Source organism: Chiroxiphia lanceolata, chromosome 4 (assembly GCF_009829145.1).
Source record: "Chiroxiphia lanceolata isolate bChiLan1 chromosome 4, bChiLan1.pri, whole genome shotgun sequence".
Taxonomy (NCBI): Eukaryota; Metazoa; Chordata; class Aves; order Passeriformes; family Pipridae; genus Chiroxiphia; species Chiroxiphia lanceolata.
This window is the reverse complement of record NC_045640.1, coordinates 5,659,143-5,672,083: the sequence shown is the minus strand read 5'-3', so window position 1 is coordinate 5,672,083 and position 12,941 is coordinate 5,659,143. Positions and strand designations below refer to the sequence as shown.

General features: G+C 43.2%; 1 protein-coding gene and 1 long non-coding RNA gene across 5 annotated transcripts; both read right to left on the bottom strand.

Moving 5' to 3' along the window:
* Nucleotides 1–2,586: 2,586 nt before the first annotated feature.
* Nucleotides 2,587–5,861, bottom strand: LOC116785989. 2 transcript variants are annotated; one of them, XR_004356785.1, is made up of 4 exons: nucleotides 5,716–5,861; nucleotides 3,991–4,162; nucleotides 3,206–3,279; nucleotides 2,587–2,798 (listed from the first exon to the last, which is right to left on the bottom strand). It is a non-coding gene; the product is annotated as an uncharacterized LOC116785989 (long non-coding RNA). The 2 variants fall into 2 exon arrangements; XR_004356786.1 differs by lacking the exon at nucleotides 3,206–3,279.
* Nucleotides 5,862–10,404: 4,543 nt separating this feature from the next.
* LOC116785898 (inositol 1,4,5-trisphosphate receptor-interacting protein-like 1) lies at nucleotides 10,405–12,706 on the bottom strand. 3 transcript variants are annotated; one of them, XM_032686075.1, is made up of 2 exons: nucleotides 12,066–12,706; nucleotides 10,405–11,830 (listed from the first exon to the last, which is right to left on the bottom strand). In XM_032686075.1, exon 2 carries the CDS (start codon nucleotides 11,818–11,820, stop codon nucleotides 10,837–10,839), a length of 984 nt encoding a protein of 327 aa, XP_032541966.1. In that variant the 5' UTR covers nucleotides 11,821–11,830; nucleotides 12,066–12,706; the 3' UTR covers nucleotides 10,405–10,836. The 3 variants fall into 3 exon arrangements, with proteins under 3 accessions (XP_032541966.1, XP_032541965.1, XP_032541964.1); XM_032686074.1 differs by having other exon boundaries at nucleotides 12,087–12,706; XM_032686073.1 differs by having other exon boundaries at nucleotides 12,117–12,706.
* Nucleotides 12,707–12,941: the final 235 nt, after the last annotated feature.

The following is a 12,941-nucleotide window of genomic DNA, read 5'->3' as shown; positions in this document are numbered from 1 at the left end:
ATTCATTTATCTCCCTCCATAATTGTGCCATAAAGTAACACATGCTTGATTATAATTCTAAAAGAAAATCTTATCTGCAAACCATATGCTCCGTGATGCCCTTATGCAGATTGTTATTTTTGTTTGACAATATTCAAGTCAACTATTTTTTAAAAAACCTCACAAAGCAGTATAACATCTTGCTTTTTGCTTTCATCTCTCATACATCCACATACAGATATTTGACACTGCTGGCTTCTGGTGGGATGCATGAACTTTTGTGGGATATGGAGTACAAATGACCCTTCAGCTTCATTATTGTACAGTTCATTTTATTTCATTTATATTATTATTATTTTCAGTTGTACTAACCTTGCAGTTCTGCTTTTTTATTCTTTCTACAAAAATAAGATTAAATTAATAATCTAAAAGAATTTGCAGCAGGAGGGGTTTGGTTTATTGTTTTTTCTTGTTTTCCATTTTTATGTTGATTATTGATTTGATTTAAATTTTCTTATAGAGACAGTAAAATATTTGAAAGGGCAGGTCAGGGAACCGATCTATTCATGACTCCCTTTGGTTCTTTCTCCACTCCAAAGTCCAGTCTGCAAAACATGGTTTTAAACAAATAACTTGAGGCTTATGAGTTACTTTCAGTGAGGTTAATGATCTAAATTAAGTGATGTACACAAATCAGTCTTGTCGGGATGCAGGACATGCATGTGGAAAGTGAGATGGGCACCTCAGCTGGTAACAGAGATAAATGAACTCCTGAACTTGCTGTCTGATTATCCCAGCATTATTGTGCAAGCTTTTTCTTGAAAGGAAAGGGGTGGGAGAAACTCAGGGCAAGATAAGGAACAAGATCAGCCTCAAGAATCACTGCCACGTGTATTGCTAGGTCCGATCATGACAAATTGTCTTTTACTTTTTGCATTCCTGCTTTTTTCCCCACTTGGTTCTCCCTTCCTCACATCATGTCCTACACATTTTCCTTTTTCCTTCCTGTCTCATTTCCTCCATATTCTCTTCTGGCCACATCTGGGGTTGTTGTGAGGTAGTAGCTTTCCTGCTTCAAGACTTATCAAGTCTCTAAAGTGATACCGAGAAAGAATGAAGCGAAGTGAGGAGCTGAGGCAGTGTAGAATCTAAAGGCACCAGGATGTGTATTTGAGAAAACTGCCTCAAGTTACACCAAGGAAGATTTAGATTGGATATTAGAAAAACTGTCTTCACTGAAAGAAGCACTGGAACAGGCTGTCCAGGGAACCGGTGGAGTCACCATCCCTGGAAGCGTTCAAAACAACGTGTGGATGTGGCAGCTGGGGACAAGGTTTAGTGGTGGCCTTGGCAGTGCTGGATTAATGGTTGGACTTGATGATCTTAGAGGTCTTTCCCAGCTGTAACAATTCCATGATCCTGTGATTCAGACTCAGCACTCCATGTCTTCCCTAGCATTTGAAAATCTTGAGAGAGCTTGTGTTTGCCAACCGATTAATTAATAGCTAAGTAAGAAGTGACATTTTTATTGTTGGAGTGCCCATCTGGGATTTTTATTAGTTTGACAGAATTCAGGTTTTTTTCTTTCTTGATTTGGTAATAAATATGAACTCAGTGGATGACAAAGTGACATGCAGTCATATGTACAGTCAGATTCCTGCTCATAAGAGGTACCTGTTCAAGAAAATTAGTTTGAATACCAGTGCAAAACCATGTCTTTCAGAGGAAGGAATAAAAGGTAAATCAGACAGACTGAAAAGTGGCTTTAGAGTTGATGTTGTCAAGCAGCTCTGCCCCAGCTGTGCACAAAACTATGCAGCAAAAAAGGACCATGAAAAATCCCTGCTTTTACAAAGGGATAATTATGCAATAAACAAAGTTACCTTTTAAAATAACCTTGTTGAGGATGAAAATGGAATATTGCATTCAGTTCTAATACCCTTGTATTATGTGTGTGGTACTATCTCATTTTCTGTTCCAGTCCTACCTATGTAATCAGCATCGTCTATCTTCCCAAAATGCACAATTTTATTTTATTGAGAGTCCATTTCAACCCAGACCTAAAATTAGGGGCAGATTCAGAGATGCTCTTACTTTCTCTAAAGTGTTTCACTAATCACTCCCTGATGGCAATAAAACAATTGCCAGGGAAAACACAAATGTAATAATATTGTCACATAAATGAAAAGGTGCCACAAATGAAAGCATTTACAGATTATTTGCGTGCCGAAAATACTTGAGAACAGACAAGTGGCAATTGGTTTGCAACATCTCTGCTGGGAAACTCCATAAAATCATAATTAGTGCTCTGCCTCTTATTATTCTGACTTGGTTGGGAGATAGACTGCAAATGACTTTTTAATGGCTTTGGTTGTGAATTTTTCCTTTGTTATCAGACCATAACAGCAACAAGAACAGTGTTCTCACTCTACTCAATCTGCCAAAGTGTCTTTTGGACCAGATGGTTTTGGCTTCACTAAACTAAATTTAAATCATTAAATTATTACACCGTGTCCCGCGTTATCATCTTGGCAGACCTGGCAGCTAGAAGTTGGTTTCCATCAGTAGGTTTTGGTCCAAGGTAAAAATTTACTCAGTACAGAATGATTTAAGTTTATCCAGTTATTTGCTTTATTGGTGCTTCCTTCTACCACTCATTCATATTCCCAATTTCATCCAGGCCTCCTGCAACGCGGGACTTATTGTTTTCGTTGGGAAGAGATGGTTGGTGTTGACAAAACATAGGATCAATAAAGAATTGTAAGTGATCAATTCTCTATTGTTCTCCTGTTCCTTGATGTTTCCCAGAGTTAGGTCACCTGGGGAAATAGTGGAGATAAACAAAAGATTAAGGTAGTTAGGAAAAATGAGGGGAGTAATGAAATTCTAGTCCTTTGACAGATATGAGAGGAACATCAATAATGACTAAATGCATTTGCAGTGTTTGCTGTAACAATCTAAATAACATAATAAGGTCTCCTGTTAATAAAAAAGATTGAAAAATATTAAGGACACTTTATTGTAATAAAAATTAGCAATTTCTATTCATTTTCATGTATTTATAGTACTATATTAGTCACCATAAAAAATGTGAAGGGTTTTAAAAAGGGATTTTGCTGTTTTTTTTTTTTCTTTTTCTGCTGTATAAGAAAATCATTGTACCTTTATGATAATTGTAAGGATTTTTTTTTAAGAAAATTGAAGAAAACAAAATGAAAAATCCTACCTATCTTTTCAGTGAAGAGCATTTCAAACATCATTTTATACACAATGTGGAAAAAAAAGCAATTAACGCAGGCTCTGAAATCAGGAATTAAAGAGACAAAATAACAGGACAGGGATAAGCAGTTGTGAGGGGAACTAACATACTAGCGTGGGGACGAATGCAGTAAATGAATAAGACTTGCTTAATGACACAAGAAACTGAGGAGTAGAATGGGGACAGCAATCTGAGAAAAACTCGTTTTGTGAAGAAGGGTGGAAAAGTTCTAACGTGGTAACCTATAGCTCAGATATTGACTGGAGAAGACTGGAGCATATTGATCACCAATCCACTTCAACACTGAATAAGCACTGAAATTAGAAGGTGGTACCTTTTATGTTTGGCTAAACAAAGGCTAAGAATGTTCTGGAAAAATTAGAAGTGAAAAATAAGCTGCACTGAGGGTGAATTTGATTTATGCTATACAGAAATAGGTAAATTTTTTGGTGTGCATCCAAGACCACAGAACCACAGAATTTTTGGTGTTAGGGACACCTTCCACTAGACCAGGTGGTTCCAAGCCCCATCCAGCCTGGCCTTGAACACTTCCAGGGATGGGGCAGCCACAGTGTCTCTGGACAAGGTATTTGAATGCAAATGACTGAACTTGTCGACAAATAAAATTAAGAAAGAAAAAATTAAGAAAACCTTCCACTTAAATTCTCTAGACTGAAGAATCCACATATAAATCCAACTTTTAACCAGTTATAATGGCAAAAAATTCATGATGATCATATTATACCACTAACCATACTGTAATTGCATGTGATCTCTCTGAATTCATCCTAATTTTTGTTGGCGTGACATAAAAATGGTATTCCAGGATCTCCAGGGTCACCCTTCTAACTCCTTTCACCTTAGTTTTCTCCATCTTGAAGTCAGCAGTTCTCTGCACCACTATGGGGGAACGTGAATGCCTCTCTAATGTGGAAAAAGAAAAAAAAACGTTGTGTGGAAAATTAAGACAAGGAGAAATTAATGAAAATGCAAGTAGCAGCAGTAATTAAAACCTCTGTCTTTATAAAGATACTAAATGTCCCCGTTCGCTTCTTGTTCATATTGCCTGCCCCTTTTCCATGGCATGTGACCATATGTTTAACAATTAGCTTGGAACAGATTTTTCTGTGCAATTTTTATTGCCCTTATGTCAATCCTAGGCTGTATTTTGCATAAAATTAGTCAAAAAATCAGTGGAAAAAGAAAGTGTAATTTTAATTGCAAATTAAAGTGCTGTGATCAATATTCCAAACATGCTGAGCTATAATATCAGAAACCATACTAAGAATAACATTTATATGCAGCTATTCCTTTCTGACAGATTTTCTGCCTAAATACCATGCCTAGTAAGGAAAAGAAGACAAACAGTGAAAAATCTCATTCTGGGAACACACTGTGTGATCAGGAGAACAATGTAGAAATCAAAGATGTCCCTGAGGGATATGTTTGTCTGAGTCAGTTCAAAACCCTTTAAACTGGTCTTTCAAAAGAACATGATGCTCTTATTTGTTCTGTTTTGCAGCAATGTGCTGATTAACGTTTGTGCAAATTTTGAGAAAACTAGTTTGCTTTAAGGATTTGCTTTCCTTCACCCCTTCTGCTCCCTCTTTTTTTTTTTTTTTTCTGGACTCAGAAGCTGACTAAGCCAAGATCAAACTTAAAGGGGACACTCAAAGAAACTTTGGTGCAAAAGGAGGTAACAAATACTGAGGCTTCTGTTGTTCTTCCTTGTTGGGAGAAGGCAGAATTCTACAGCTGTGTCATAGCTCCATATTTACAAAAAATAATTATAAACACTCTTTCACTGACACAAGAGGTTTCCAGACTTGGAAGGGATTCCTGAGATATCAAACTTCCCCTAACAATGTAGGCAACTATGTCACAGAATCATAGAATCATAAACACATACAATCAAAAATTAATAGAATCCTAAACACATAGTATTGTAAAATCATAAACCCATAATCATAGAATCACAGAATGGTTCGGGCTGGAAGGGGACCTCAAAGACCATCCAGTTCCACCCCCCCACCATGGACAGGGACATCTTCCACTAGCCCAGGTTGCTTAAAGCCCTATCCAACTGGACCTTGAACGTTTCCTGGGATGGGGCAGCCACAGTTTCTCTGCGCAACCTGTGCCAGGGCCTCACCACCCTCACAGCACAGACTTTCTTCCCCATATCTAATCTAAACCTGGTCTCTGCCAGTGTGAAGCCATTTCCCTTTTTCTGTCATTCCAAGGCCCTTTCCAGCTCTCTTGTAGCTCGTAGGCACTGGAAGGGCCTCTAAGGTCTCCCTGGAGGCTTCTCTTCTCCAGGCTGGACACCCCCAGCTCTCCCAGCCCGTCTCCAGAGCAGAGGTGCTCCAGCCCTCTGAGTCTCTCCGTGGCCTCCTCTGGACTTGCTTCAGCAGCTCCACATCCTTCTGATGCTGGGGGTCCCAGAGCTGGACACAGCACTTCAGGTAGGCTCTCACCAGAGCAGAGGGGGGGAATCATCTCCCTCAACTTCCTGGCCACGCTGTGGGGATGCAGCCCAGGATACAGTTGGCTTTCTGGGATGCCATTGCATGTTCTTCGAGGAACAAACTTAAAGGCAGTTGCACAGCAGATACTACAGAAAAAGAATGTGCTCTTTTTAAGTATTAACCTCACAGTCTCTGCTGACCAGGGTGTTATGAGTACTATGGTGATGATCTCATATAAAAAAATCTCTACTGAGCAGCAAACACCTAGCAGAAGAGGTGAGAATAGAGGAATAGAGTGCTCCTTCTAGTTCAAAATATCACAGATATTTTTAGTGAAAACCTCACTTTACCAGAGGACTGATGCTGCATAAAGCAAACTTGCTGCTCCACTGTTTTCTCTGCCCTGATCTTTCCAGTGTAAGCAATGAGATTCACAAAATGACTTCTTACATCACAGCAGGAGTGGGAAAAAGCTTGCTTTAAAATACAGTATGTTATTTCATCTCTGTGTGAGTCAAAATACTAGGAAACTTACTTTCCTGCAGAATATTTACCTGCCTTGGACAGAGTTGCAGGTTTTAAGTAAGTTTTGGAGAAAAAAATCTGCAGTCTGACATCTCCCACAGTGAAGTGCTCTAAGAGCATATTGTGAAGCATTTTGAAGGGGAACAGAGTAAAATGTGTCATCATTAAAAAAAAAAAAAGTTGCTGGGAAAACTCAGCAGGAAAATGTAGAATCTATTTTAGGTGGAATGGAAAAAAAAATACAGGAAATATGAGCAACCAGGTTTAGTGGAAGGTGTCCTTACCCATGACATGGGGATTGGAACTAAATGATCTTTTGAGGCCCTTCCAACCCAAAACATCCTACAGTTTTATGATTCTATGACTCTCTGACACAGTTGCCTACACTGTTATGGGAGGTTTGATGTCCCCAGGATTCTATGATTCCTTGATACCGTTTCTAGTTAATGCCTAGGGCACAGAAGGACTAACTCTGCTCACTGATTATGGATCTCTATTCCTCTGGTGGCTGGATCCCACAGAAATTTTAGTCTAGGATACAGCTGGGGACATCTGAATTGAGACAATATGCCAGGTGCCAAGGTGCCACGTTAAAACCCACTGGTGACCCATGCAGAGGTGCTGAACATTTGATTACTGGGGAGATTTAAGCTTGTTGGGAGGTAGATGGACTCACTAGTTAGGACAGGGCTAAAATCAAGAATATAGATTGAAGTCTTCATCTGTGGATGGAATTAAACAGGAAAATGCTGTCATTAGCCTTGCAAAAATTGTTTAGATGTCTGGACCTAAAGGAACTAGTGCAGTCAAGAAGCCAACCAAAGACTGAGTGCCAGCATGTTCAGAGACTGTTGTGAGAGTCAGGTGGCCAGAAAGACTGTACAGCAATCTCAGATATGACAAATGAGAGATGTTTCACTCTGCCTGTCCGTTTTTCTACCTCTGGGAGTGGTGTTTTGCAAAACATCTGCCAGCACGAAAAGCAGGGTCTGTTATCCTGTCCCCTCTGCACTTCTGCTGCTTCCCTTTTACTCTACCTACAGACACAGGAGCTTACAGAGAGACGATGTGACCTGAGTACAGTTTGGGATTGTACAACTGAAAGGTCCTTTGCAGATACAAAAGCTTTGTGGGTAGAATAAGAATAGAAAGAACAGTTTTGCTATGCCTTGTGTGCTGTGAGCAGGAATGCACAGGAGATGAAAGCTCCCTCTGCTCTCTTCAGGCTGTGTGTGAATCCAGGGCTGCAGCTGGGTGGGAACAATGTGCACAGTGGAACAGTGGGGGCAGAGGAGAAAGTGTGTACCTCATATGTGTTTGGAGAGGTTATACTTGCACCTAGCTCTGCTTTAATATTGGTTTGCCCAGATTAGGCTCTAAACAAATCATTACAAGTGATCAAGTTTACTCTTCTCAGATGAACAGTGGCAGCAATATTGTGGGCATGCTCTTCCATTGCAAATGTAAAGTAAAATCTGTGTGTGCCTTGCCTGTGGACTTCTAAAAACATATGACAACAGATGTGGAAAAACTATGAAAGTGGTCCACCAGGAAACCTCAACATCTCAATCCCCCAGCTGCTGAGCTTGAAAAAAATCTGGTAAATGATGACGTTACATACTGAGAAAATGTAGCTGTTTTAGTTATTATCTATAGTAATACAACAATATAAATGTATAAAGATATTATTTAATATATATAAGGAAAAAAAAGAGAAAGAAAGAATGAAAGTAGGTAGTGGAGAGGAAAGTTATCACCACCCGTGGATCCAGCAAGGAGACTTGTTGCAATCAGGTGTCCATTGGTGGAAGTGATGGTCTCAGTCTTGATCCATTAGGGGTGGGGGAATGTCATGGAACATAGAGTTCAGTGGGTTGATAAATGTTCTAGTTTACACGGGAACACCCAGGCACCTCCCCTGGAGGGAGTTTTACACTGTGTGTGGCAACACTGTGGATCCCGCACAGTCCTCTGGTTGTGGGCCCACACCCCCTCTGCACCTGGGCTGGTTCCTTGCAAACCTGCCCTCAGCAAAGCACCCGCTGCTTTTGTGAATGGCTGATTGTTTGAGTCATTAACCATTGACATTTCAGTCTCTCACAACTATTTACAAGAGCATGCAGCGTCAGGACAGAGGGGAATAGGTTCAAATTGGTAGAGAGTAGATTTAGAGTAGACATCAGGAAAAAATTCTTTACTGTGCGAGTGACGAGGCACCTTAGCAGGTTGCCCAGAGAAGCTGTGGCTGCCCCAACCCTGGAAGTGTTCAAGGCCAGGTTGGATGGGGCTCTGAGGAACCTGGTCTTGTGGAAGGTGTCCCTGCCACAGCAGCAGGGTTGGAACTAGATGATCTCCAAGATCCCTTTCCAACCCAAACCATTCTATGGTCCTATGATTCTGTTAAGGAATGCATATAGTTCTGGTGGCTGGGTGTGCAGCTGCAGTGAGAGCTGCAGCCTGAGCTCTGGGGGGCTGAAGACCCGAGTAAGAGACCTTGAACTGCTGAGCCTTTGCATAACAAAAGGCACAGGGACCTGTGGCTCCAGCGAGCTGAGGGACACTGAAAGACATGTCAGGAACCCAGGACCCCAGAATTTCCCACATTTGGACTGCTAGAGTATAAACCCCCAGGGATTCTTTTGTTCAGAGTCCCTCCTTCGAGTCACCCAGCTCGAGATGTTATTCTGTTATTGCACCAAGATTAAAGTATTTGAAGGATCTTCACTTCTGTGACTCTGCTGTGGGAAACCTGGTGTTGAGCTGTTAAGGAAACCTGATCTGACTGTGTGAGTGTGGTGTGTGCAGGGAGCCAAGTGGGGCACCTGTGGGGTCACTGGGGCTGCTGCTGCAAAGGGACCTCGGTCCTAGTGCAGGTACTGTGGGTGTGACTCCTGGGGTGACTCCTAGATGGTCCCACAGGAAAGTTTCCTTAACAACTCCAAGATTCCCCTTTTCAGTTAATTTTTCAGAATTCCACTTGAGGAAGTAGCTTAATCCCACATGCATAGAATTAACCTAGGGGGGTTGGCAACCCTGCAAACACCTGTCAGACTTCAATGGAAAAAGGAGCCAAGGAGATGTTAATTTTTATTACAAACTTTATTTTCACATGCCATTCACACTGCTAATGTGATAAGGCTTTCTTGTTTCTGTTTTGTTTTTAACAAAAAAACAGTGTCTCTCTCTTCTTAAAAGCAATGGCTGCTTCTTAAAGCACTAAGATTTTTCTTAATAAAGACTCAGCACATAATCTTGAAAGCTTAAGGGTGAAGTTTAACCACTTGGAAAAATGACCTTTTGTACTATTATGAGAACTAGACAGCAGGCTTTGGTGCTCAAATTTTGTTCCTCCTCTATCACAGAAAACAATTCAAAAGCTGTTGCTCAGTGTGTTGGTTTGGGCTGGGGGACAGTTAATTTTGAAACTGGGACAGAGCATATATAGGACAGGTGATCCAAACCGGCCAAAAGGATATTCCACATCATAGAAAGTCATGCCCAGTATATAAACTGGGAGAGTTACCTAGAAGGGGGCTGATCTGGGTTTGCAAAGGGGGATCTTGCATGGATCAGCAGTTGGTGAGCAATTGCACTGTGCAGCCCTTGCTTGGCTTTTTTTCTTTCCATTTTTATTATCTTTAATATTTACCATTACTACTATATTTTACTTTGTTTTAAATTATTAAATTTATCTAAATTGTCAAATTATTAATTATTTAACTTATCCAAATCTGTAAGCTTTACTTTTGATTCTCATTCCCATTCCACCAGGATGGGGGGAAGAGAAGAGGGTTGATTTAGTGACTTTGTGAACCTTAATTTCCACCTTGGGCTTAAACCACAACAGGGTATGTGAGGGAGTTGGGAGTAGACACAGACAGGAATGCTGACCCCAAGTGACCAAAGGGGCATTCCTTACCATATGTCCTCATGCTCAGTATATAAAGAAGGGGACAGAAGGAAGGAGGAGGGACCTGCTGGACGTCTGCTGGAAACTCAACTCAGTGGAGAGTAGCCAGACTAGGAGGTTCTTGGAGTTTATGGAAGAGAACTTCCTAGAGCAGCTATGCCTCTTCTGCCAGGCAACCAGTGACAGGACGAGAGGACTTAGTCTTAAACTGTATCAGGGTAGGTTGGACATTAGGAGGAATTTTTTCACAGAAAGGCTGATTAGACATTGGAATGGACTGCCCAGGGAGGTGGTGGAGTCACCATCCCCAGAGGTGTTAAGGAAAGACTGGATGTGGCACTTGATTGTGTGACATCCAGGAATGGTGTTCAGTCATAGGATGGACTCGATGATCTCAGAGGTATTTTCCAACCTATTTGATTCTGTGATTCTGAGGGGACATTCGGAGTTGCAACATTTGTCTTCCCATGGGCAGGCAGGTGTTCACCCATTTCCAGGGAAACTGGGCTCTGTCACCAGTAATGGTGACTTGGGAAGACAAATGCTGTGACTGCAAACCTATCCCCTTCCTCTTCCTTCTCCCCTTCTCTTTCATATACTGAGTATAATGGTCTGTTGTGCTGTCCCAGCTGTGTGTGCTCCCAACTCCCTGTGCAGCCCCAGCCCAAACCAGTGCCTGGGAAAGCTGCCACTGCCTACTGGAGGACCAGGAAGGTGCCTGGGCTGCCCTGCTGCACTGCAAACATCAGCACAACACAGAGCTGCACCTCAGAGGGTCCAGTCAGCAGGAGCCTGCAGGAGTGGGAGGAGGGCAGCACCCGGAGCTCCCAGTCGTGCCACTGAGGCAAACTCTCCCAGGCTGATCCCACCAAATTTTGCATCCAGCAGGCAATTTCCTCCACATCTAAGTAGGAGCCTGTGCAGAGGGTGGATAGGAGGGGAGAGCTCTGGTTGTTGTCGGAGGGGTGGAGAAAACAAAACATATCCCCTGTCTCTGAGCATGTGCACTCCAGCACCACACGGATGTTGCAGCACCTCTCTGGCAGGTGCATCCCACCATACAGCTCCAACCTGAAAGAGTATCCAGCGGGTGGCTGCAGGAACACAACCAGCAGGTACATGATTCGGTCCTCAAAGACATTCCAGGATTCATGGATGCCATCCTTCCCGGTGGCTGGGTACATCTCTGGCATGGAAGTCTTCTTGCAAATCACTCGGCAGATACGGAGGAGGTCACGCACCAACTTCTGCACATCCCTGCACATCTCAGACAGTTCCTGCGTTGGCAATACATTGTACACAGAAAACATCCGAACACTGGGGTGTTGTCCCTTGAGGTCCTTTTCCTTCTCACTGTCATCCTCCTCCTCGCTGCTGGAGCTGTCCTGCTCAGGGCAGCTGCGAGAGGCAAGATGCATTTGCCAGGCCACCCAGCAAATCTCAGCGAGTATGGCTGCTGCAGCGGTGCAAAAGGGCCAGCTCTGCAATTTTGGAAGGAGTGAGGCTTTTTCCATGGGGCTGGTCAGCTTAACGTCCTGCCAAAGCCATGTCATCACCGGATGCAGAAAAACCTCATGCAGCTTCATCCACTGGGCTGTGACCACACTGACTATAAGATCGTGCATCTTTCCGAGCAGGATGGCCACCACAGCCAGGAGGAGTGTGATTGCCACTGCCATTTGTGAAGGACTGAAAAAAATTATGAACATTATTACTGGTTAGAAACAACTCTGTCTGTGTGGGAGGGGACAGATGGGGTTCTGCCCAGGTGGAGTGGTGCACTGCCCCCCCCGCCCCAATCCATCCTTCCTGAGAATTTCTTGTGCAGCAGTCAGCCACTGGCACACCAAGAGCCCTACCCCACACCACACCCCCTGGAGCCCCTACCCCAGCCCCAGAATGGTTAGCACACTGAAAGTCCCACCAGAGCAAATAAAACTAAGACCACGTGGCCTTCACGTTGGCATGACCCTGCTGTTCTTGGACTTCTGGTAGCTGATTCTATGATGAATCTAAAGTGGTAGCTATAACTCTCTCTCTTTCTTTACTTCTTCCACTTCTCTTAATTTCCTTTTCTTGATACTTGAGTAACTTAAACCTGGATGGGTTGGAATTTGCTAAGTCAGTGTTTTGTGAAATGCTTTAGGTTGACTGAATGTTTGTTTTAAACTTTTGCCAAGTTCCCCTACTTGGCAAATTTTGCCAATAAAAGTGTGCTATTTTGACTGCTTGAAGAGTCATAGTGTTTTTTCTGTGTGCGGCCTCAAAGAATAAAAGAGCTGAAGGGCACTTTAATAAATCCGTCCAGTGGGTTTTGGGGCCTTGTATCTTTTTGACACAAAACCCCTTCGATGAGCTCATGAGAAGAGCCTGGGGTCTTACACCATGGCCTGGAGGACATAAGAGAAAAGCTTCCTCAGTGGCTTGGGGTGGGAGGGAGCATGGGGATCGAGGCTTGAAGGGAAGGCAGTGCCTGGCTGCAGACAGCACAGGGCCCATCCTGCCCCAGCCCGGAGCCTCCTTGTCAGTGCCTGACTGGGCTGTGCCCCGGCAAAAGGCAAGAGACACCCGAGCAGAGTCTCACAAGACCCCAACCCTGCCACACCACAGCATCCCATGATGCCAGGGGCAACCGGTCCATCTCCAAAGCCTCTGTGGCATCCCTGGAAGCCCCTGAGGCCTTCTGCCCCCAGGCCTGAGAGTGGTACTGTGCGCTGCCCTGAGGTGTTCAGTCCTCACTCAGTGTTAGAAACCCCCCTGGGCATCATCCCCACCCCTCATCCATCCCAGCCTTCCCCCT